The sequence below is a fragment of the Rhincodon typus genome, chromosome 28 (assembly GCF_021869965.1).
Source record: "Rhincodon typus isolate 14 chromosome 28, sRhiTyp1.1, whole genome shotgun sequence".
NCBI lineage: Eukaryota > Metazoa > Chordata > Chondrichthyes > Orectolobiformes > Rhincodontidae > Rhincodon > Rhincodon typus.
This window is the reverse complement of record NC_063359.1, coordinates 37,446,200-37,473,125: the sequence shown is the minus strand read 5'-3', so window position 1 is coordinate 37,473,125 and position 26,926 is coordinate 37,446,200. Positions and strand designations below refer to the sequence as shown.

General features: G+C 43.0%; 1 protein-coding gene across 1 annotated transcript in view; it reads right to left on the bottom strand.

Moving 5' to 3' along the window:
• Positions 1 to 26,926, bottom strand: part of LOC109937100 (collagen alpha-1(XXVII) chain B-like) — a 298,313-nt gene that overhangs the window by 46,108 nt on the left and 225,279 nt on the right. Inside the window, exons 14-17 of the mRNA XM_048613403.1 lie at positions 22,285 to 22,329; positions 15,432 to 15,485; positions 5,223 to 5,276; positions 2,356 to 2,409 (exon numbers count right to left, since the gene is read on the bottom strand). Of these exons, the coding sequence (XP_048469360.1) occupies positions 2,356 to 2,409; positions 5,223 to 5,276; positions 15,432 to 15,485; positions 22,285 to 22,329 (207 nt within the window). The remainder of the gene's footprint in view (positions 1 to 2,355; positions 2,410 to 5,222; positions 5,277 to 15,431; positions 15,486 to 22,284; positions 22,330 to 26,926) is intronic.

The following is a 26,926-nucleotide window of genomic DNA, read 5'->3' as shown; positions in this document are numbered from 1 at the left end:
GGGGGGGGGGGTGCCATGATTGCTCTGGCAACTGAATCTTAGCAAAATACTGTAGATGCTGGGAATCTGAAACAAACACAGAGAAGGTGAGCTCTCCATTATTTGAAGTGCTGATGTGATGGATTGTTGGTTACTTGAAGGAGAGTCACTGGACTCGAAACATCAACTCTCCCTCTCTCTCTCCACAGATGCTGCCAGACCTCCTGAGTTTCTCCAGCATCTTCTGGGTGTGTCTCATCAACAGAAACTTGTGAAAGCCATGATGGGTAGAGTTTAGACCAGGAAGGATGACCAGGCACTTGAAACAAAGACAGGTAAATGGTGCTGACATACAGATCCACTGTGATCTTACTGAACGGTCAAACAAACTGAAAGGTCTCCTTCCATTCCCAAAATCTATTCAACCCATTTAATCTTGCCATGAATTAACATTTTAACGGATTTAATGCAGGAAAATGGGGCATTTAGACTATGTTTCACATTTTGAGGAAGGGTCACCGGACCCAAAACATTAACTCTGTTTTTTACCTTCACAGATGCTGCCAGACCTGCTGAGCTTTTCCAGCAATTTCTGTTTTTTTTCCTATGTTTCACGTTTATACCATTTCAACAGATGGACACAGTCCAGGAGGGGCAGTCGCTGTCTGAGAACACACTGCAAACCATTCACCATCTCCTTATATACCTGTCTGACAATTCCAGGTTATATATACATCCTTAATTTCTCACTATTATTTCAACTGAAATTCTCTTTCATTTCAATTCTCCCCACCTTTCACCTCCACGAGTTCTGATCTTTACCGCGATGTGCAAACAAAGCAAGGGTGATGTGAGAAATAACTCCCATGCAGCAAGTAGTTAGGGAGTAGAATGCACTGTCTGGAAATGTTGTTGGGGGGGAGGCGAGTAGGTTCAACTGAGAAATTCCTGAGTGGATGATCATTTGGGTGGAAATTGTGCGCAAGGTTAAAGGGGAAAAAGGTAGGAGATTGGCACTAGGTAATGATGCTGGTGTGAAGAGCTAGTACAGGCTCAATGGGCTGAAGGAGCTCCACTGCACCACAGCAATCTGTGACCAGGAGAAAATGAATGCGCACACCGAGTGTTGTGCCCCGAGATGGAAGAAATTGGATAAACTCCAGGCTCCAGCGAGTAATACCTTGCAGCACCAAGCTAGACTGTCAAACCAGACTAACTTGAGGAAGAAAGAGAGAACCAGCTCTCACTAACAATACTGACATGCCTGGCACTAACATGCTGCAAGGTCATCATTTGATCAGAAGCTGAGCTGAGTAGCTTGGTGACTACAAACCAGGTTTGAAATGGGTTTAATCCCGCCATGGCAGATGGTTAAAATTTGAATTCAATTCTTTTTTAAAAAAAATCTGCAATTAAAAGTTAATGGCAAGTATAATTGTCACACACACAAATAAAAACCTGGTTTCATTAATAAAAACATAGAGTGCAGATGGCCATTCGGCTCTTTGAGCCTGCTCTGCCATTCAATATGATCACGGCCGATACCCAGCCCAGTCCCCTGTTCCCACTTTCTCCCTCATACTGTTTGACCCTTATAGCCCTAAGAACTATACCTAACTCTGTCTTGAAAACATTCAATGTTTTGGCTTCAACCATTTTCTGTGGCAGAGAATTCCACAGGCTCAGCACTCGCTGGGTAGTGTCCTTTAGGGAAGGCAGATTTCCCTTGATAAAGGACATTAGTAAACCAGCCGGTTTTTTTTCGCAACATTTCCGGTCATTATTAGTTTAGCTTTTTTACTGAGTTCAAATTTTACCATCTAATTTGAACCCATGCTCCCCTGAGCATTAGTCTGGAGCTCAGGATTATGTCTCCAGAAATATTATCAGAGATGACCTTAGCTATGGATAACGGTAAAAGCAAAATACTGTAGATGCTGGAAATGTGAAACAAACAGAGGAAGCTAAAGAAACTCAGCAGGTCTGGCAGCATCTATGGAGAGAGAAACGTTTCAAGTCCAGTGTGATTTTTTCTGAAGAAGAGTCTTATCCGACTGAAAATATCAACCATTTCTCTCTCCACAGGTCCTACCAGACCTTGTCGAATTTCTTCAGCACTCTCCCTGTGTTTGTTTTAAATGTGAGCATTTCAGGACAATTTCAAAAAATTGCTATTTTATTTTACATGCCGCATGACAATTATTTCACACTGTTTAATATTGTAGGCTTGACATTCATACTTTAGAAGCTACAAAATGAAATGCAATTTGTACAAAAAAGGCACTTTGAACAGAACATCAGAAAGACCAAACTGAAGATAATTTGGTTTCTGTTTCACATTCAGTTGAAATCTCAATGAAACAATCTCAGACTTACCTCAAGACCAGGAGGTCCTGGTATTCCAACTGGACCTTTTTCACCAATTTTGCCCTAAAAATATAACAACAATCATTTATAAATGTGAAGCATTTCCCACTCGATGCCTTTATTTATAAAGCCAAGCAGCCTTATGCTTTCTGTTCTGAAGAGGGGTCACCGTACCCAAAGCGTTATCTCTGATTTCTCTCCACAGACCTGCTGAGATTTTCCAATAGTTTCTGTTTTTGTGTCAGCTGTACGCTTTATCAACTTAACCCTAACCCTTCAAAGGTTGTGTATGCAAGCCCTCAGGCCTATCTCACTGAAAAGTGTTTAAAACTGTACCAAACAGTGTACCTTTTATTCTTAGAATGCATCACTTCACACAACTCTGCATCAGATTTCATGAATCACATGCCTGCCCATTTCACTGGTCTGTCTATGGTTCTTGTCAAGTCTCTAATCATCACAGTTTACTGCATTTCCAAGTTTTATGTCATCTGCAAACTTTGAAATTTTACCCTAACAACTCCCTTTGTCTCCATATGCAGGTCACTAATAAAAAGTAAAGTTAGCACAGGGCTAATCTCTCTGAGAGAGAGAGAGGGAGAGGACTGGTGGTGAGTTTTATCTGAGGATCACAAAAACAGAAGTTGCTGAAAGCTCAGCAGGTCTGGCAGCATCTGTGAAGAGGAAATTAGAGTTAACGTTTCAGGTCCGGTGACCCTGGGTTAGAAGGGTCACCGGACCCGAAACGTTAACTCTGTTTTATCCTTCACAGATGCTGCCAGACCTGCTGAGCTTTTCCAGCAACTTCTGTTTTTGTTCCTGATTTACAGCATCCACAGTTCTTATCTGAGGGTCAGCATGCCTTGGGCAAGTGGTAAGGTTGAGAAGGAGAGTCCTTTATGGTAACCACATGACCTTGAGAGCAGTGGAGATGGAATTATTGAATACTTTTAAGACAGGGGTAGATACTGTCTCAACCAGAAAAGGGGTCAATGGTTACTGAGGGTAGACAGGGAAGTGGGTATGTGTCACCATAATCTTACCAGACCACAAGGCTACTCTCTCATCAGACAGACATCTGGTAGTGACTTAACCTGACGGCCACCATACCTCAGGCCAGGGGAGAGACCTTTAGGGTAAACCCAGCCAGCAACAGGAATTGAACCCATATGATTAGCATCATACTGCTTTATGAACCAGCCATCCAGCCAACTGAGCTAAACCAACCACAGGCAGGAAAGTGGAATTTTGGTCACAAACTGATCAGCCACGATCTTATAGAAGGATAAAGCAAGCTGGAGGAAAAACATGGCCTAACCCTAATGTTGCTTCCAATTTGTGAATGAAACAGAATATTGTTCTGGACTATAGTCTGTAAAAGGACCCCAGGTTAATTGCACATACTCACGCTAAGTAAATAACATAGGTGTGTATTTTATAGGTTTGATCAAAATCACACGTCAAAACATAGCTAGGAACGGGCAGGCACATAAATTAGGTTCCTAGTGAAATCAAGCACATTCTTTAGGAATCTGTCTACAATATTACACTTAGTGATCATTCCAAATACCACAAAACCTCCAACCCTAACCCAAGTGCAATATATGGTGCAGTTCTCATAATTTACAAACATAAGAACTATGTTGAGACAATTTTCTATTCAGAATAAATGGTCCATTAGAACATAAAACAGAAATTGAGTTTTGGAATAATGCGACAGAGGAGGCCATTCAGCCAATCAAGTCTGTTCTGGCTTACCTTTTGGCTCTGTTAAATCTTTTAATTTTGGTTTTTGTAACCAAGTGGGTGCAAGGGAGTGATGACTCTGTGCACTTTTCGCTTTGTACACTTATGTATTCCTATACTCAGTACATGTGACAAATAAATCTATCTATCTACGGTCCCAGTCCCCAGCTCTTTCCCCATATTCCTGAGATTTTCTTTCTCCTTTGAGCATTTACCCATTTCCCTGCAACGGAACCTATAACCACCACACACTCCAACAGTGCACTCCGAATCCCAACCCCTCACATTGCGGAAGGACTTTCCTGGCGTTTTGTTTGTTTAGCCAATCACCCGCATCTCTTTACTCTGTCTAAATTCCTAACAACTGTAAGCACTTCTATCAAATCAAGAGAGAGGGAGGAAACAATGGCTGAGTTGGGAGATGCCTATGAGTGACGCAGACAGGAATACACTGCAACAACGTTATGCATTCAACTCAGGTTTGCTGCAATTGGAGAGTATTTATAAATCAGTCACAGACATTTTACACACAGTTAGGAATTTCTGAACTTGAAAAATATAAAATGTCTTCTACCCAGCAAACAAATGCACATAGCTGTGGGTGGCACAGTAGTTAGCGCTGCTGCCTCAGAGTGCTAGGGACCAGGGTTCAATCCCACCTGTGGATCACTGTCTGTGTGGAATTTGCACATTTTCCCTGAGCCTGTGTGGGTTTCCTTCCACAGTCCAAAGATGTGTAGGCTAGGAAGATTGGCCATGCTAAATTACCCCATAGCATCCAGGGGTGTGCAGGCTAGGTGGGTTAGCCATGGGAAATGCAGGGATGGGGGTGGTTCTGGGTGGGATACTCTTTGGAATATTGGTGTTACTTGATAAGCTGAATGCCCTGCTTCCACAGTGTTGGAATTCTACCTGTGCTATTTTTAAAAGATACGCCTGTAAGGAGAAAGAAAGAAAACCCAGTGAAACTGAAAAATGAGACAGGCTGGTCCAATCCACCTTGGACGCTGCAGGATGGAGTTCAAGATACGAGCTGCTCATTCCCAAATGTTACCCCACCCGTGTTTTATTTCTACTGGTTTTCCCTTCTGAGGAAGTATTGTAGTAATGAGAAATGTTGAGATACTTACAACGATGCCAGGTTTCCCCCTTGTTCCAGGCATTCCCTGGATCCCTGGGTTACCCTGTGATGACACAACAGCAGTTTAAGCCAAGACAGCAGATTTGCTAATGCAAAGTGATACAATTACCTTTAATTACTTACGCTATCAATCATAGCACTCTGGACAATGCTCGTTACATTCACAAAACCCAACTTTCAAAAGACAGACATGAAATCTAGTGTGGCTGCAATTTGCAACCAGGAAGGAATTTGATTCAAAGAATTATACTTGGAAAGTGATACAGAACTAGGCAGAAATAAAACACAAACACATTCCTCAAACAAGAACGAAGACTCGAAACAATGTTTTATCCAGAGTTGGTTTGACATGGAGCCATACTCCACAGAGTGCCCTAATCGATAGACAATTGGTTATGTGTAACTTAAGGGTAAGCTCTCCACAAGCAGGGAGTATGATGAGATGGGAAGACAGGGACTAGAGTCAGGACAGGCGTGGAATCCATATCTGTTGGCTTTACACTATACCACACCCTAGCCAACTGGGCTAGCTGACACCTCCAGTAGTGAAGGAAGGAGCAGGATAACATAGTAAAAAATCTGCTTCAGTGATGCCTTTAAAAAGGAACTAGAACAGCAGGTATACTGATATTAGTAAACCTGCTTCATTCACAGAACCAAGGAGTGAGGATTGGAGAGATATTTGGCAGTGGGTGGGAAGGGGGTGATTTTTTTATTGCTGGTTGGACTTCTAATGCAATTAACATAGAAAGTAGCAGTAGGTCATTCAGCCCTCTGCTATCCAATATGTTCATGGCTAATCAGTGAACTCCGTTCTCCTGCCCCCGCTTTCTCCCCAAACCCCTCGATCGTTTTAACCCTAGGAACTGGATCTAAATCCGAGAGAAAGGAGACCAAACTGCGCACAGTATTCCTGACATGATTACATTCTTTAAAAAAAAAATCATTCACAAGATGTAGGCATCAGCGGCCAGGCCAATCATTCACATTGCTGTGGGTTTGGAGTCACATGTAGGCTAGACCAGGTAAGGATGGCAGTTTCCTCCCTTAAAGGGGTGGTACAGTGGCTCAGTGGTTAACACTGCTGCCTCACAGCACCAGGGACCCAGGTTCAATTCCACCCTCAGGCAACTGTCTGTGTGGAGTTTGCACATTCTCCCCGTGTCTGCATCGGTTTCCTCCAGGTGCTCCAGTATCCTCCCGCAGTCCAAAGATGTGCAGGTTAGGGTGGATTAGCCATGCTAAATTGCCCACAATGTTCAGGGATGTGTACATTAGGTGGGTTATAGGGGAATAGGCCTGGGTATGATGCTCTGAGGGTCAGTGTGGACTTGTTGGGCCAAATGGCCTGTTTTCACACTGTAGGGATTCTATGACATTAGTGAGCCAGATGGAATTTTTTTCCTGACAATGGATTCATGGTCATCATTAGACTCCAAATTCCAGATTTTTATTGAATTCAAATTCCACCATCTGCTGTGGCGGGATTTGAACTCAGGGCCCTAGAACATCCCCTGGGTGCCTGGATTAACAGTCCAGCAATAATACCATGAGGCCATTACCTCCCAAATTTGCTTGAGGGGATGCCCATCAATGTGGCAACACACTCACAAGGGAATGAGGAGGAGCGAGTGACATTTATTTGCTTTGAGTCTATAGCTAGGGAATTAATTGAACCATTCTGTTTTCAAATGATGCTTCAACCACGCCAGAACTGATTCAAGTTTGTGTCCTGCAGACCAGTCTGTGCAAAGACTAACATCTCCATGGCATATTTCAAAGACATGGTTTGAGCTTCTCTGGGTACATCTGCCTGGGCTCTTTGAAAAGACATTGTGAGTTGGGTCCATTGCCAGATAAAAGACAAAGCAGACTTTAGGTGATGGGGTCACATTTAATCAAGTGACAGAGCTGAAACACATTAATAGCTGGCGCTCAGTCCAACTGCATCTCCCTTTAAACCAAACTAAAAATATCCTGGATTTTGTAAAATAATACGGTTTAAAGGTTCAGGGACCAGAGTTCCAGCTACAACTAGCATACTTTCAACTCATTAACACAGAAAGCATCAATTATATCTTCCTGCAGTTCTGCAAAAATTTCAGGAGTAGTTCATTCCATTAACAAATGGCCCAGGTCTGAAAATATATTTAACATCTGTTTTTTTTTTCATGTTTAGGGGCTCATTTTAAATTCCTATGGTGGGGTTGCCCAGAACAGGGATGCATATGGCAACTTCAAAGTGGATGTCCTCCATAATCTTTTAGTCTTTAGCTGCGTAAGATTTCTCACAGCACTGAAATTAAAATGTGTTGTGAATGCCTTTGGTATTTCTTCTCCCCCGCCGCCCTCAGGAATATTCTGATTTTTCAAAAGAATCAAGAACAGCTTCTTCCCCGCTGTTATCAGACTTACGAATGGACCTCTCATGTATTAGAGCTGATCTTTCTCCTCACCTTTTCTGTAGCTGTAACACTACATTCTGCATTCTGTTCTATTACTCTGATGTGCTTATGTAGGCTATGATTTGTCTGGTTGGCACGCAATACAATACTTTTCACTGTATCTCGGTACATGTGACAATAATAAATCAAATCAAATTGAATTGACTCCTGTTGATTTTTGCCTTGTAATACTAGCTTTATGTTGGCAAAGCAAGCCTTGTAAAGACAGTCCCCAGGTTGCAAACAGGTTCTCTTCTTGACTACACTAGTAAATCGATTTGGACGCAGTTCGGAACACAATAGAGTATAATATGAAATTGCTGTTTGTAAGTATGAGCATGTGGGACCTTGTTAAGTAATTCATTTGCAATTTGTAAATTGTGGACTCCTGTATCATTTTAACATCAATCTCTCGTGTAACTGAACTTATTGCCAGCTTCTTGCTGTATAATGTAGTCTGCATTTCCTTCTTTGAGAAAAGGAAGAGCTTGAAATTAAACCACCCAACAAAATTTCCGTAGCAAGTACATTCAGGAATAAGAAAAAAAACAGTGGCACTTTCTCAGCAAAAGAGACCCTCATGACAGTATAATCTCCACTCCCCACCTCCCACCCCGCCCAGGATCAGTTAGGTCCAAAGAGTGCTTTCATATTTCCTGCACAATCACATAGGACCAAGGAAAGAATTCCTCATTGGAATGAGGAAGGGTCACCGGACCCGAAACATTAACTCTGTTTTTTCCCTCACAGATGCTGCCAGACTTGCTGAGCTTTTCCAGCAACTTCTGTTTTTGTTCCTGATTTACAGCATCCGCAGTTCTTTCGGTTCTTATTAAAAATTCCTCATTGATTGACAGGGTTGGGCTGACTTTCAGCAGCTTTTTTAAAAAATTCATTCATAGGTCGAGGGTGTTGCTGGCTCAGCAGCATTTATTGCCCATCCCTAATTGCCCAGGGGGCATTTAAAAGCCTACCATATTCTTGCAGGTCTGGAGTCACATGTAGGCCAGACCAGGTAAGGATGGCAGCTTCCTTCCCTAAAGGGCATTAGTGAACCAGATGGGTTTTCCCTGATAATTGACAATAGTTTCATGGTCATCATTAGATTCTTAATTCCAGGTGATGTCAGAAATCACATGACACAAGGTTATAGTCATGCCATTTCTAGACCTTGTCTAATCCAGTACCTCCACATCATAATTCCAGATGTTCATTGAATTCAAATTCCGCTACCTCCTGTGGCAGGATTCGAACTCAGGTACCCACGATATGACCTGGGTCTCTCCATTAACAGTCCAGCAATAATACCACTAGGCCATCACCTACCCTATGAGGGCCAAGTCCTGCATCAATGTCTCAGGCTTATTCCTTTCAGTCAGGAACAAAAAGGAAGGATCACCAGACCTGAAACGTTAGCTCTGATTTCTTTTCTTCACAGATGCTGCCAGACCTGCTGAGCTTTTCCAGCAACTTCTGTTTTTGTTATTCCTTTCTGTCCCATCTACATTTCATAAGCTTGGACTGAATTTAAAACAAACATTTTTAGGGGATGCGGGCATTGCTGCCTAGGTCAGTATTTGTTGCTCCATCCCAAACTGGCCCTGAACTGAGCAGCTTGCTCAGCCATTTCGGAGGGTAGTCAACCACATTGCTGTGGGTCTGGAGTCACATGTAGGCCAGACCAGGTAAGGATGGCAGATTTCTTTGCCCAAAGGACATTAGCAAATTGTTTATTACAACAATCAATGATAGTTAGTGTGGTCATCACTGATGGCCAGGTTATATTTCATTTCAGATTTCATTCTGGGCATTTAAATACTACCAGCCACCAAAGTGGGGTTTGAACCTGTGTCCCCCATAACATTACCCTGATCCTCTGGATTACTCGTCCAATAACACTGCTACCACATCACCATCCTCCCACATACCAATGAACTCTTGGCTAGGTACGTCAGAGCACAGAATTATAGCAAATAGGTGCAGGAGCAGGCCATTCAACCCATCGAGCCGTGCCATCATTCAATATGATCATGGTCGATCACGCAATCTCAGTGTCCCATTCCTGCTTTCTCTCCATATCCCTGTAGCAGCAAGGGCCATGTCCAGCTCCCTCTAGAATATATCCAACAAACTGCCGAGAATTCCACAGGGTCGTGACTCTCTGAGTGAAGAAACTGTTCCTCATCTCAGCCCTGAATGGCTTACCCCGTACTCTTAGAACATTTAAACTTGCTTACTAAAGCTTTAAGGCCTGTTTTCACCAATACAGGACTTAGCCCCCCAGCCCCATGACAGGACTTCGCCCCCCCAGTAGGACTTAGCCCCCCCCCCCGACAGGACTTAGCTCCCCCACCCCGTGCCAGGCGGATGATTCCTGTAACACATCCTACTTTGCAAGCTTTGAAAAACTGGCAGATTGGACTGCGAGAGATAGTAGGAACTGCAGATGCTGGAGAATCTGAGATAACAAGGTGTAGAAGGGTCTAGGCCCGAAACGTCAGCTTTCCTGCTCCTCTGATGCTGCTTGGCCTGCTGTGTTCATCCAGCTCCACACCTTGTTATCTCAGATCGGAGTACGAGCTGGGCCCGTCGTGGTTCGCATTTCTACAGGGTATTGATAGCACATTTTACTCCTGGACCACACACTGGAGATGTTTTTTTTAATTCATTCACAGGATGAGGGCATCGCTGGCTGGTTCAGCATTCATTGCCCATCCCTAATTGCCCAGAGAGAAACCACATTGCTGTGGGTCTGGAGTCACATGTAGGCCAGACCAGGTAAGGATGGCAGTTTCCTTCCCTGAAGGACATCAGAGAACCAGATGGGTTTTTCCCCAACAATCAGCAATGGATTCATGGTCATCGTTAGACTTTTAATTCCAGATTTCACAACCGAAACACCAGCCTGCATTGGCAGCTACTCACGAGAACCACTCCATTAGTGATATTTTAATTCAAAAGGGTGAATCTTTTTTTTTTGGTTCTTGATGCTTGCTTTGTGAATCAATGATGCATAAATGAGTAGTTGTAGCTGGATGCATGATGGAAATCTGGTAATCCACCCATCTCAAACCAGAGCATTTTATCGCCCACTTTTACAGGTGAAAGATCTAAAAATTGTTTCCGTAACAACTGGTCGTTGATTTAGGTCAAAATTACTGCCCGTGAAACCTATGAATCAGTTTGTGTGTTATCATCCAAACTATCTCGAGCTGCATTACCATACATTGCCAGCTGCTGTGGTAAAGGAACCTGCCGTGTTAGCTCCAGGTGGTAAGTGAAGTTTGTGTCACTTAAGACTCAGATAATGACCATCTTAAACAAGAGGGTGCCTAGACAGGTGGATTTTTAATCCGTTAGGGAATCAAGGGTTATAGGGAAAAGGCAGGAAAATGGAGCACACTGAATGGCGGAGAAGACTTGATGGGCTGAATGGCCTATTTCTGCCTCTATGGGCTTATAGATCATTTTTTATTGACTGCGAGTTGTACCAGGTTTTCTGTCCTCTTGCAATTTGCCATCGTGCAGAAACTGAAGTGGGTTCAGAGCCAGTTTTTCTTTCCAACACTGTCCACAGGTTCAGTGACTCCTGGGCCCAGGCCCATGGCTGGCTCTTGCTCAGACACGGCAGGATCAGCAACAGCAGATGGACTGAGAGCCTGGGACCAAGGCCCTTGGCCAATGTCCAACAGCAGGAAGGAGAGCCAAGGTGATCACGTCTGAGTAGGTGAGTGAGAACTGAACCATTCGCCAAACATCAAATGGACAGAGTCGAATTACAGGTCTCGAGATGGTCATCCAGGCCTGAATACTGGCAATACTGGACTTACAGACCCAGGACACATGCACCAGCAGGTTCAGGAACAGCTTCTTTCTGGCATTATCAGACTGTTGAACGGACTCTACCCTCAAATAATGTAACCTGCAATGTAACCTGTATGCCTCTACGTTTTTTTGATCTGTATATCCTTTGCTTGCTGTGATCTGCCTGTACTGCTCATAAACAAAGCTTTTCACCGTATTTCGGTACAATAAAATTAAAATCAAAATCAAATTTAAACAGAAATCCAATATGGCGTCGGAAAGTGGTGGCTCTTTGCGCATAGCACACAAAACAATACTTTTCACTATATTTCGGTACATGACAATAAATCTAATCAGCCTTGTGGCCACAACAGCTGAAGAGAGGATACTAAGGGGAGGAGATACGTACATGTGACTCCAGTCCCACAGCAATATGGTTTCTCTCTGGGCAATTAGGGATGGGCAATAAATGCTGACCTAGCCAGGGACACCCACGTCCCCTGAATGAAGAAGAAAAATTCCACAATGAGTGACTCATCTCCTGATTCCCTCAAACTCTTTCCACAAACTAAAAAGCCCAAGCCAGGATACAACTATATATGACTCATCTAGATGCTTGTGAACTTTCAGCCACTGAACTCCAAATCCTCCCTGTGGGGGCTGCTGTGTGTGCAACCTACACAGAATATATTGCAGTATGTTCTCAGCAAGAGTCATATTAACCTTAACTCTGGTTCCTCTCTCTCTACAGAAACCTGCTGAGTTTCTCCAACACTTCCAGAACTGCAGTAATCACAGAATCCCTACAGAGTGGGAACAGGCCATTCAGCCCAATAAGTGCACATCACCCCTCTGAAGAGCATCCCACCCAGACCCATTCCCATTCCCACTTCTAACCCAAACACTATGGGACAATTTAGCCTGGTCAATTCTCCTAAGCTGCACATCTTTGGACTGTGGGAGGAAACCGGAGCACCCAGAGGGAAACCCACACAGACACAGGGAGAATATGCAAACTCCACACAGACAGTTGCCCGAGGGTAGAATCGAACGCGGGTCCCTGGTGCTGTGAGGCAGCAGTGCTAACCACTGAGCCACCCTGGTTACTTAGATCCCCTGCTCCCTGTCTTTCACAGAAAACCACTGGAGGTGCTGCTTATTTCCAAACAGCCTCCTTGAAGTTGTCGTTTCTCAGCAGCAACAGGGAACAAGCTGGGCATCGGTCTCACTATCGGGGGCTGTCACGGGCCAGGAGCTCAGGGGGCTGTGTCGTAAATTGTGACTGATTCCCCCGTCCCCGCTCTATCAGTTTCTCTTCTCTGACAAAGGCCTGGCCCAAAGCTGCTGGCTGATGGAGGTATAGCCTGTACAAGACAGGCCATGACAATTTGGCAATCTATTCAGGGCATAAAACGTCCTGACGATCCCCTTTCAATAACTTCAGACTGCGGTGCAAAGTCAAAATCTACCCCATCAAACGCAAATTTCTCGTGTAAGTTACCTTGCCTATTTCAAATCGTTGGTGGCTCGGGCTTTAACGATTGGCTAAGATACTGCAGTCAGCGGCTCTTTGAGGTGCACTAATCTTACTGCACGTTAAAGGCATGTATGTATCAGATTGATACCTGGACCCCAAGGGTTAAATTACAAAGGGACATGACACAATTTCGCCTGGAATTTAGATGGTTAAGGAGTGATCTGACTGAAGTTTTCAAAATGTCAAGTGGAATGGGTTCTGTGAATTGAGGAGTCTCAGACAAAGGGGCATAGGCTAAACATTTGAGTCAGACACTTCGAGAGTGAAGTTAGGAAACGCAAAGTGTAGTGGAAACTTGGAATAATTTTTCAGAATAAATGAATTGGTGCTCAATTGATTGTTAATTGTAAAGCAAAGAATAAAGGATTAAAGTTGTAGGCATTAAGAGATATGGACAAAATGCACATGTACGCAGCATAAACTGACAAAAGGTAAAGTTAAACTAGTCCCTGAGGGCTGCTCTCTCATTAGAGAGAGGCCTGCTGGTGTTGAGTTTAATTACAGGGTTACCATGCCTCAGGTGAAGGGAAAAGGTTGTGAAGGCAGAACCTTCATGGTGATTGCAGAGGGTGTGCAACCTACTAACGTCACAAACCCCCAACCATCCAGCCAACTGAGCTAACTGATTATGCCCATGCTTGTACTGGGCAGGCTCAGAGTGCAAACTGGCCTCCTTCATGCCAACGTTCCTCTTCTCCTTTTTTCTCTTCATGAAGGCCTTTCCTTGATTGTTCATAGCTTCTGAGGTATGAGCAGCAACTTTCTATTGATGGGGTTGATATGATCTGGTTTTCTTCGGGTAAAACACCACTGTCACTGTGATAATTGCCTGCACGTTACCCTACATGTTAGCCCTTGTAACACATACCACCAAGACTGGGTTCTTGTTAGACAGATGTCTTGATATTTATTAATAACACTAACTATGTACACTGATAGGACATCTTAGACTAATGTATACTTTCGGTTCTATGCATACTTATGTGACCATTATATTGTATACATAACTGATGAATAAACTGAACTGACTGAGAATATGTTGGAGATTTTTCATATTGGAGTATCACATGTCGTGATGTCAGCTAGCTATTGTAAACGTACCCTGCCTTTCTCAGGTTATTGCAATAATGCATCAGGAGGGAACCTCACCATTTCTCAACAGTACAGTTTGCTCCATTTTCATGTTGATTTAAAAGCTTTTAACAAAAGTTAAATGTTTTCATAGAACCCCTACAGCATGGAAACAGGCCATCTGACCCAACAAGTTCATGTAGACTCTCTGAAGAGCATTCTAGAACCACCCAGCCACCCCTACCCCATCCCTGCATTTCCCATGGCTAATCCACCTGACCTACACATCCCTGGACACTATGGACAATTTAGCATGGCCAATATACCTAACCTGCACATTGTTGGGCTATGGAAGGAAACCTCACACAAAATGGGGAGAATGTGCAAACTCCATACAGACTGTTGCCTGAGGGAGGAATTGAACCTGGGTCCCTATCAGGCAGCAGCGTTAACCACTGAGCCACCATGCTGTCCCCAGTTTGGGAATAGACTGAATGTAATTTGTTGTCCAGTGATTCAGTTTCAAAAGATCTAACACTGATGGAATGCAGAAACAGAATATACTCCAGGGCTGGAGGGTTTGAGTTATAGGGAGAGGCTGAATAGGCTGGGGCTATTTTCCCTGGAGTGTCGGAGGCTGAGGGGTTAGACAGGTTTATAAAATCAGGTGGGGCATGGATAGGGTAAATAGCAAATGTCTTTTCCCCAGGGTGGGGGAGTCCAAAACTAGAGAGCTTAGGTTTAAGGTGAGAGGGGCAAGATTTGAAAGAGACCTAGGGCGCAACTTTTTCACACAGAGGGTGTGTATGGAACGAGCTGCCAGAGGAAGTGGTGGAGGCTGGTACAATTACAGCATTTAAAAGGTATCAGGATGGGGATATGAATAGGAAGGGTTTAGAGGGATATGGGCCAAATGCTGGCAAATGGGACTAGATTAATTTAGGATATCTGGTCAGCACGGACGAGTTGGACCGAAGGGTTTGTTTCTGTGCTGTACATCTCTGTGACAACATCTGTCAAGATCACAACTAAGTATTAAAGGAAAAAAATTCAGAAACTTAAGTGGCTGTAAAAGTGTGAAAAAATCATTTGCTTCTGCTTCCCTTTCCTGCATCTTCAATTAAATATTACTAAAAATAACAAGAAAATTGCAACTGTGCTTGTTTGCATGTGACAGGGCTTAAAAATGAGAAGTAGGGACTAGTCAAGAAGGAGATGACATTAAAACCCACCAGGAGGCTTCAGCAGAAATCAATATTTTCATTTAAATACCAGGTTAAAAACTGGAAAATAAGTAGGTCGAATTTTTAAAAGTTCACACTTGGACTATTAAGAAACTTACCTTATCGCCAGGGAAACCCGGTTCTCCTGGTATTCCTGGAATGCCCTCATCACCCTAAACTCACAGTGCAAGACAGTATAGTGTTAGAGCATTGCCTCATTCTTTAAACACACCGCAGAACAGCACACAGATCTGTAACATTGTCTCATCAATTTCAACGCAATGGACAAGATAGCCCAAATAGACCATTGACTTGCAATTCTAAGCACACTGTACAAACCAATAGTACCATATTATGCCATCACATCGGTCTCAGATAAGCATACAGCCTCACAACTCTATATGGAGAATAACAGCATAGCATTACAGTACTGTTCAGTGGCTGCAGACCCACGGTTAAAATATCAAGGTTACTGCATTGCTGCTAAACATGGGCACAAAATAACAGGACAGTCTTTGGGGCACTGCCTAATCACTATCGATGAAGCAAAACTCCAAAGCATTAAAGTGTTGTAATGCCACACTAAGGCTATGTGCTTCCACCAAAATCAAAATATTGCCTTGCAATCTTTTACACCATTGTAGCATTGTGCAGAAATTAAGTCATTAAGAACCAACAACGCAGTCAGTAAAACAGTTTTCAACGTGTGTTGCTGAAAATAGACAGATTTTGTCAGAGCTTCTTGCCTTGTGCTTGTCAGGACATTTTGCAAGAATACAGATTCAAGGGGAAACTCAACATTTAAGCTGCATAAGAGGGGAGTGCTGATTGGTTGGCACGTGGATTCTGATTGGTCGTGTTCATAATCAATAATACATGATATTATAATCTGTTATCTTTTTGAAATACCTTAACATTGGTATTCTTGTGAGTTTTCTGGTTAAGGCAAGGTGAAATGTGCCCATTTTCAGAAACATACGAGTTCTGCATTAAAAAATGGCTCTGCAGTCACTGATCTTGGCCGGTGAAATATTCAAGTCTGGGATGAAAAGTTTGGAATACCTTCTCATCACTTTAACCTGATCAGTATCAACCGGTAAAAGTTCAACATTTCTTACTGATAAAAACCATACAAGGATGCAATCAAACATATTTTAACCTTACCTGCAACATGCAAGGCAATCCAAAAGGAAGTTTTACCTTACAACTGTCTTGGGTTATTTTAAGTGGCAATTATTGTTAATAAATGTGTGGTAGTTTGTTTGATATTTCCCTCATGCAGTCTCTTTTCAGTTTCTTAATCCATAAGTCCTTCAGATGGTAACTGGGAAAATCCTGGAACGGATCTTACCACATCAATTAACTTATAGAATGGAAGTCATCCTGGCTTTTTCAATTGTTCATGGGATGTGGGCATCTCTGGCTAGGCCCAGCGCTTATTGCCCATCCCTAATTGCCCAGAGGGCAGTTAAGAGCCAACCACATGGCTGTGGGCCTGGAGTCACTTGGAGGCCACACCAGGTAAGGATGGCAGCTTCCTTCCCTAAAGGGCATTAGTGAACCAGATGGGTTTTTCCTGACATTTGACAATAGATTCATGGTCATCACTAAAGTCTTAATTCCAGATTTTCTTTTGAATTGAACCTTTGCCATCTGCCATGGTGGGATTTGAACCTGGGTTGCCCAGGATACTAGCTGGGTCTCTAGCGATAATATCACTAGGCAACGCTAAGCCAAACACAACTTCCCCTCACATTTTCTCCACACGCAATCCATAAATCCAATTGGGAAACTAGTGCATTTGAAGCATGTAATTGTAGCTCAGGGATGGACGAGGGAAAGGGCACGAAGCATTAAATTCCTACTTAATTATCCACCACATGTTCATGTTGAAAGCTAAAGAAAGCTGATGAATCTGAATGGAACTTGAGATGAAAGTGAGTGGCTCGTTTGTCTTCTACTTATGTTGTTAATGGTCTTCTTTCAATCCTTTCTTGAAAACTTCAGGAAGAATAGATCCTCGACAAGAAAATCTTCAATCGCCCAAATTATATCTTTTTTTAAGCAAGTTTGGGCTGAATTTTCTCAGGCCCTCAGAGACGGACTTGAGGTTGAGGGTGCTGGGGTTTTTTTTTGGGAGGGGAGTGGTGTACTGAGAAAGTAAAGTAGCCTGATTCACAAGCTGGCAATGAAGACAAGTAAAGCCCCAATCAATTATCACCCTTAAACATGGTTGGGTTCAGGTCACAGGTTGGTAAATGTTGCAGGGTCTTTTTTTGAGTGTCAGGTCAAACATTACCTTAAATATAGCAAATGTGGGATTGCATTTTGATCAAAACATCACTACAGCAGGGAACCATCTTCTCATAATCAGCATGTGTTTGTACAGTACCTCCTGTGCCCTCATTTACACAATCTCATCCAACCTCCATATTATACCCTTCCCATCAAAGCCCTATAGAGTCATGAGGGACACGGACAGGGTGATTGGCCAAGGTCTTTTCCCGAGGGTAGGGGAGTGCAAAACTAGAGGGGCATAGGTTTAAGGTGAGAGGGGAAAGATTTAAAAGGAACCTAAGGGGCAACTTTTTCACGCAGAGGGTGGTGCGTGTATGGAACGAGCTGCCAGAGGAAGTGGTGAAGGCTGGTACAATTACAGCATTTAAAAGGCATCTGGATGGGTATATGAAGAGGAAGGGTTTAGAGGGATATGGGCCAAATGCTGGCAAATGGGAGTAGATCAGTTTAGGATATCTGGTCGGTGTGGATGAGTTGGACTGAAGGGTCTGTTTCCATGCTGTACATCTCTGTGACTGTATGACCCTCCTCCAGTCTTGGACTCTACGCAATTACTTTACATTTTATTCTTTATGTCTGTTTCACCTACAGTTCTCTCAGCTTCCCATAAACCCTGCCACAGCAGGACACAAGTGACTGAGTGAACTGGCAACACTGACTGGGTGGTGGGAACGGGGACAGCTGGACAATTCTCCAAAGTTCAGGAGTGGTCACGTGAGACATCCAGACAGAATGACACTCCACAGCAAATCACCTGTCAGGAATTTGTCATCTTTCACTACACTTGGCGTGCACAAAATTTGGCCTGTGTGTTAGTATTCGACTGTAGAAACAGGGAGATCTTTGGTGGAAACGGGGCAGTTTCTGTGAATGATTTCCAGGAAACATTAGACACTTGAACTATAATTATACACTCTCAGTTCTCAAACAACCAGTGTTCTAGATTAGGTCAAAGAAAATACACATTTTGCACAGAACTTATATAGGCTTGTTTACAAGAATAAGGGCTGGCTTGATTGAAACCTACAAGACCTTAAGGAGTCCAGGGGTAGGGTGCAGGTGGAAAAGAATGTTTCTTCTCATGGAAGAATCGAGAACTCAGGAATCCTTTCCTGAAATGAAGTGGGCATCCATTTAAGATGGAAATGAGGGGAGAAATGGTGTCTCAAAAAGGATTGTGAGTCTTTGGAACTCTCTCCCGCTGGTAGCAGAGGCTTTAAACATTTTTGAGGCAGAGGTTGATAGATTCTTGACAAGCAAGGAGTTGGAAGATGGTTGGGATAGGCTGGAAATTGAAGGAAAACCGATCAGCCATGAGCTTAGAGAATCATGGAATAGGTTCAAGGGGGTGAATTGTTTCCTCCTGCTTCTAATTATGTTTGTGTGCTCCTATGCATCAAGCTGCATTGTGTTTTGTGTCCAAATTCCTGAAGGATGGTGCAGGGAAGAAGAAAGTGAAAAGGAAAGGAAGAAAAGGCTGATTTCCATTAGCTTGTGTTCTGCATGATCCTGCATGGGGAGAAATGATGGTACAGTTGTAATGACACTAGCCTTATAATCCAATATGACCCTGACCAAGAGTCTGGGGTTGTTGGTTCAAATCACACCAGTAGCTGATTTGGTTTGGCTCATAAATCTGTCAATTTGATATTCATTAAACAAAGTTGCTAATTCCAAATTAATCTTAGCTTTAAATAGAAACACAAAATTTTTGCTAAATATAAGCTGATAAATCTTGCAAAACACAAGGATATAAGAATGAAATCAATAAGAATGATACCTTATAACCAATAATAATTTATAACCTCAAGCTGAGAAATGATATAATCGTGAAAGTGCAAGGGTTTAAATATTTTTAGCCAAGCTAAGAACACATATTAACCAAAACAAATACTGTGCAGAATCTTTATATAATATTCTGCTCACTCATTAATGTTTCTTTGCCTACAGGATTGCTATGAGAGTTATGCTGCATTTTGCAAAGAAACAAGATGCTTGCGGAACACAATGTATTTATAAAAGACATGTTTACGGTGGAAGACAGCAAATTATTATCAGAATAACATGTGAGGAGTATTTTCCGAACAGCTGTACTGTTTGCAGAATCTTGAGTTATGCAGCCCTAATAGCATCTTTCATTGTGCTGCAATGATGTAACAGAAAATGTGGTGATTTTTATGTACAGTTTCATGGTAACTAATGCAACATTGATTTATTAAATCAAAATAGCAGCACTCATTCCTTTACCCAAGAAGATATTAATTCAGAGACACATGCTTACCTTGGAAAAGGAATATTGTATAAAGCACAATAAACAGTCACATTAAAGAAGCAAGAAATGGAATAAGTGTGGCGAGGAACAATTGTTAGGATAAAGCGAGATTAGTTTTGCTTACTCAGTGATATAACAGAATGTATGTGCAAACTGTGTATAGAATCAGGCTAGGCCTCAGTGCCAAATAGCAGATACCCAACAGCTTCAAGGTTGGCACAATTTATTGACGGTCGAACATGCTGTGCCACAAAGAAGCAGCTTGTGACTTTCTCCTTATTTCCTACAGACTGAGCTCCCAGAAGTGGCCAGAGGTGAGCAGGGGTTGAGTACTTTACCGAATGGAGAAAGGGAAAAGACTGTTTGAGAATGATTAACTTCACTTGGAATCACCACTCGGTGTGGAGTTACGGGGTGCTGGGACAAATCATGCAGGCCAGTGGCGGCACAGGCGGAGGCTCCCCTGGCCCAGTGGCAGGCTGCAGTGAGGGTATTTAAAAAGTGGGGTAAGGTAGAGGGTGGGGTCATGCACCATCCGAATCACCCCCACCCTGTAAACCTCCTTTACAAATAGCTGTAACACAACCATGAATCAATACGTTCCCACTGCAACAAAATGCATCCATACAGACCAGCTGGTGGGTCATAGGCCAGTGTTGGTGGCATGGTCCCATCATCTATTATACAGACTCACCCACCTCTTGTAACCAGGCAATGTCCCAATAAGATAGTGTATGGCTCTCTATGCAATAATCCTTCTATTCTCTCTCTCACACACATTCATTCACACATGCACACTCACTCACTCACACACACACTCACAGACACAAACACTCACACATGCACACTCACACACTCACACATGCACACAAACTCTCATTCTCACACACACACAAACTCTCATTCTCACACACACACACACACAGACTCACCCACACACACACACACACACTCTCCCACACACACACACACAAACTCTCTCACTCAAACGCACACTCACCCACACACACATGCTCACCCACACACACACTCACCCACACACACACTCACCCACACACACACACTCTCCCACACACACACACACACACACACGAATTCTCTCACTCAAACACACACTCACTCACACACACGCTCACCCAAACACACACTCTCCCACACACACACACACTCCCCCACACACACACACTTTCCCACACACACACATACACTCTCTCCCACACACACACACACACACGAACTCTCTCACTCAAACACACTCACTCACACACACGCTCACCCACACACACACACACTCACTCTCCCACACACACACACTTTCCCACACACACACATACACTCTCTCCCACACACACACACACACACACGAACTCTCTCACTCAAACACACATTCACTCACACACACGCTCACCCACACACACACTCACTCTCCCACACACACACACTCACTCTCCCACACACACACACTCACACACACACTCTCCCACACACACACACTCACACTGTCCCACACACAAACACACACACAAACACACACTCACACAAACTCTCACACACACACTCACACACCCACCCACCCTTCTATGGATGAGAGAAAAGAGTGGGATCAGTAAATTGCTTGTCTGGGACAGGAGTGTTCTGTGATGAGAGGAACACAAACAGGAACAATAAGAATGGATGGAAACTTTAATCATGGGTATTACGGAGAGTTAATTCATGCTGCCAAATATTAAAACCGCATAACACCACAGAGGGGTTGTTCCTTTTCATTGAGTGCTTCAAAATATTAATGTTAAATCACAGTTCCCGTTCAAAACCAGTCAGTGAAGGATGAAGATCATGGGTATAGTGTGGGTAAAAGGCTTTAGAGCTTTTAATCAGCCAGGATCGTACTATATGGTGGAACAGGTTCGATGGGTCGAATGGCCTATCCTGTGCCAAGTTCCTAATGAAACCAGACACTAATTCTTTCCCCAATAACAGGTTTATTCACAAAACGTGGCATCAGTGTGGCTGCTCGGCAACCACCGACCAGTAACCTAGCTGTGTCTCTTTGTATGTCCCCTCAGCACTTTATTAAAAATAGCCCTGTGTTTCTGAGCAGAATAATTAACATATAATTAACAACAGATAGTGATGATGGATTAACCTACATGCTTGAGAAAGAATTAATATTAGCCAAAGTGGTGGGATGAGCTATTTTTAACGGAGTGCAATATACTCTGCTATAAGGAAGGATAAGAAAAATTCAGTGCAGGAAATGAATATTGAGCCAGACAATATTAGAAGCAGTGCAATGCAAACTTTAGCATTATATCACAGTGCAATAAGGGAATATTAAACTCAAGTGCTGGAAGGAAGTTTGAACATCACATCACAGTGCAATAAAGAGGTATTCAGATCACCTTATCACCTTTCAATCCTGGTTCTCCATGGTTTCCAATCAGCCCCTAGAGAAACAGACAGACAGGTTTGTAAACATGTACCCATTACATTACACACAGAAAATGACAGCTTCCTGAATATATTACAACATACGTGAAATACAAAAAAAAAATTAAATTTCCTCATGGCCTCTCCTAGTGTCCCTAAATACCCTGGAGAAGATGAGGATTAGCTGTCGTCTTGAATTACTTGAGGTGTGGTTGCACCCACAGTGCTATGAGGGAGAGAGCTCCCCAGTGCTGACCCAACGACACCGAATGAACAATGGATCTGGGTTCCCAGTCAAGGTGGTATGTGGCTTGGAAGGGAACCTGCAAAGTGTTGGTTTTCCCCTGCATCTGCTGCCCTTGTCCTTGTTGGTGGTAGATGTTGTGGGTGTGGAAGGTGCTGTCTTTGCTTCTGCAGTGCATCCTTGTAGTTGGCAGTTGAGAGAGAGGGATGGTCTCTTTTGTTCTGGATGGTGTCCAGCTTTTTGCACTCATTCAGGCAAGTGGGGAAGATACCATCACAACTCTTGGCTTGTGGTTTAGTGGATTGTGGACATCTTTTGGGGAGTCAGAAAGTGTGACACTCATCTCAGGAGTCCCAACCTTGATCTCTTCAGTCCCCGATATTCAGAAATGTAGAGAAACAGGGTTAAACTGTTTTTAATCAGGTGGACCTCCTGTTGAATAGACAGTGTCTGATGCTCACTGAAGCTCAACCCCAACAGCACCTCATTGTACAGTGCTTGCAGATGTTAGTGACATATGCGGTGGGATGATGAGAACATGGTGGGCTATCTAGTGAAGTGGAACAACACACCAGAAGCCAGAGGTAAGAAGACCAGTTTTATACAATAGACCCTATTCATCTTTGAACCTAGAGAAAAGGATAAGAGTGAAGATACAAAGATGAAGACTTGGAGAAAGTGAGCAGTTTCTAGTACTTGGGTCAGTGGTGACAGAACACCGAAGCAAGGAAATGGAAATTAATCAATGAATTAGCTCTGGCTGGAGCAACTGCGGGGCTATTGTGTGATAGAAATATATTGGTGAAACTGAATGTAATTATCTACAAGCCAGGCTCAGCATGTAGTGAAAAAACCTGGGCAACATCAAGAAAGAAGGAACAATAACTGGTCACCAATGGGGCATGGATGGTAAGACGGATATGTGAAATAATGAGGAAGATTGTGGGAACATTGAAGACAGCAGCCCAGAAGAGAGTGAAATTGTACGGGCACTGAGAGAGAGAGAGAACGGTGGGAGAGAGGTGGTGATATGGTGCGGTGAGAGATGGAGATGGGTCTCCAGAAAGGAGGAGAAGAGAAAGGCCTCGAGCCAGACATTAAAGATTCAAATAGAACTGGATTGGAAGAGGAATGGCTGGCTAACTGGAAGCAACTGCTGAAGGGTGATTAACCAGTGCTGTGACCACCTGCAGTGGGGAGGTGATGGCCTAGTGGTATTATCGCTGGACAGAGACCCAGGTAATGCTCTGGGGACCCGGGTTCAAATCCTGCCACAGCAGATGGTGGAATTTGAATCCAATATAAATATCTGGAATTAAGAGTTTAATGATGGCCATGAATCAACTGCCAGGAAAAACCTATTTGGTTCACTAATGCCTTTTAGGGAAGGAAACTGCCATCCTTATCTGGTCTGGCCTACATGTGACTCCAGACCCACAGCAATGTGGCTGACTCTTAACTGCCCTCTGGGTAATTAGGGGATAGGTAATAAATGCTGCCTGGCCAGCGATGCCCTCATCCCGTGAATGAATAAAGTGGGAAGGGAAAGGTAAAATGGGAGAAGATGATGAGTCATTCATTCACTAAAGTTTTTTGGAGTTACACTCCAATAGGGCAGACCATTATTAGTGATTTCAGACAAGCAGAGATCTGTGAATGCTGGAAATCCAAAATTAAAGTAAAAAGAAAATGCTCGAAATGCTCAGCAGGGCTGTGGAGAGAGAGACAGAGTTAATGTTTCAGGCACTTCATCAGAACGTTTCTCTGTTCTCTGGCACTGAGCGAGTTAATGTTGTAGGATGATCAGTTCTGATGAAGCGCAATTGATCTGAAACATTAACTCTGTCTGTCTCTCTCTCTCTCTGTCTTCGTAAATGCTGCCAGACCTGCTGAACATTTTCCAGCATTTTGTGTTTTTGTGACACACCATTCTATGAAGTTTGCTGAAACTATATCCCACACATCAAGCATCTGAGAAGCTTTTTGTCTCTCTGTTCTCATGATTTCTGCACAGCTCATTAAGAAAGTTTATTAAGCCTTAATGGGAGGGGAGTAAAGTCCCTTCCATGAGTACAAAATATGGAATTAGTTTCCACTCACATGGATAGTTTTATTGATATGATTGGAGCAGAAACTCTGTGAATTTCTTAAAGAGTGTGATTTGGAGGCTTTCTGACATGGCCACAAGCTTCTATTTATACATGACACTTGACTGTAAAAAAATAAGAAAAACACCTCCACACAACTAGCTGTGGTATGTTTATTCAGAGCGGTCAGTAATGTGGATATTTGCGGAGGAAGTAGTGCTTACTTTTAGCTGCGGTGTACATCAAAAGTACTTCACCATTTTAAGTCTACATGAATGGTGGCACTATTACATCCAAGAAAAGACAATTTGATGTTGTATTCCAACACAGTGAGTCCATTCTTAGTTACGAGTAGCAATTGCAGTATATATCGATTGGTCCATTGCTGATGTACAATTTGCTTTCGGATGCATATGCTTTCTACCACTATTAGAAAAGAATCAAACCCATGGCGAAATATCCAATTTGGGACATGGATTTGCTATTCTTTCTTCCAAATTTTGGATATGTTACATTTGCATTTTCTTGTAAGTTTTTCAAATAGCCCAATGCATTTTTCATTCTGTTTTAGAGGAAATTAAACACACTTTATCTACTGAATACATTTGTAGCTTCCATATTGCACAATTAATATCTGTATAAATCATGCTATATATGTTTGCTGTGTCATATATTAAAACATTGACTTTAAAAATTTCCACAAGACCGACAGCTACCGAGTTCTCAGTGTGGGCTAACAACACCAACTACTACCACAGGACTACAATAAAAAGGAATAGAACTAGGCTGTTCAGGCCTAGATCTGGCTGATCCAACATTCCTCACATCCACTCTCCTGCCCTTTCCCTTGACTCAGCGACCGATCAAGAATCTATCTATCTCATCCTTAAATGTACAGAAGGACTCTGTCCCTCCTGCTCTCTGTGGCAAGGATTTCCAAAGACTCACATGCCTCTGAGAGAATAAATTCCTCCCGGCTCACTTTACCTAACTAGTCCTACAATCCTCTGAGAGATTTGTGCTCATCTAACTCTGGTCTCCTGAACCTCTGCAATTCTCTCCCTAAAACTCTCTCCTCCATGTCTACTTCCATCTTTCTTTAAGACACCATTAAACATCTGCCTCTATTACATATGAGGAGAGATTGACTGGGTTGGGATTGTTTTCGCTGGAGTTCAGACGAATGAGGGGAAATCTCATAGAGACTGACAAAATTCTAACAGATCTGGACAGGGTAGATGCAGGGAGGGTATTCCCGATGGTCGGTGTGTCGAGAATCAGGGGTCACCGTCTGAGGATTCAGGTTGGACCATTTTGGACAGAGATAAGGAGATATTTCTTCACCCAAAGAGTTGTGAACCTGTGGAATTTATTACCACAGGAAGTATTTGATGCCAAAGCATTGAAGGTATTCAAGAAACAGCTAGATATAGCACTTGGGGCGAATGGGATCAAAGGTTATGGGGAGAAAGCAGGATTAGGCTCTTAAGTTGGACAATCAGCCATGATTGTAAAGAATGGTGGAGAAGGCTCGAAGGGCCGAATGGCCTCCTGCTCCTATCTTCTATGTTTCTGTGTTTCTGACTGCTTGCCATGATATCCCGCTGCCTAATTTTACTTTGCCCTGCTCCTTGAAGCATCTTAGAACATTTTCTTATGTCATGGCTGTGTTTTAAATACAAGTGGTTACTGCGGTAATATAAAGAAAGTTTAAAATCTTCTAATATACTTGCAATATTTGCATTGAAAGATTAATCGGTATTAAAAACCTACTGTTAGAGAGTCAATTTGTATTATATCTAGCAACTTTAACTTATTAATCTTGCTGAAAAGACAGATGCGTTGACAAAGCTTTTCATCTTGCACTAATCAGGACAAAACACAAGAATGCCAAATTTCAAACAATCACAACAATTTATAGTACGGGATATAAGGATTTCATTGGCTGGCAAGCAATTCTGATTGGCCGAGGCATTACCATGACAGAAACAGTAGGGAACTGTAGGGTTCCCAAGTTGCTGGATCATTTATAAAAGCTTGAACATATTCCTCAGAGATAGTAAGAACTGCAGATGCTGGAGTCTGAGATCACACAGTGTGGAGCTGGAGGAACACAGCAGGCCAGGCAGCATCAGAGGAGCAGGAAAGCTGACGTTACGGGTCGGGACCTTTCTTCAGAAAGAAGGGTCCTGACCCAAAACATCAACTTTCCTGCTCCTCTGATGCTGCCTGGCCGGCTGTGTTCCTCCAGCTCCACACCTTGTTATCTCAGACTCCAGCATC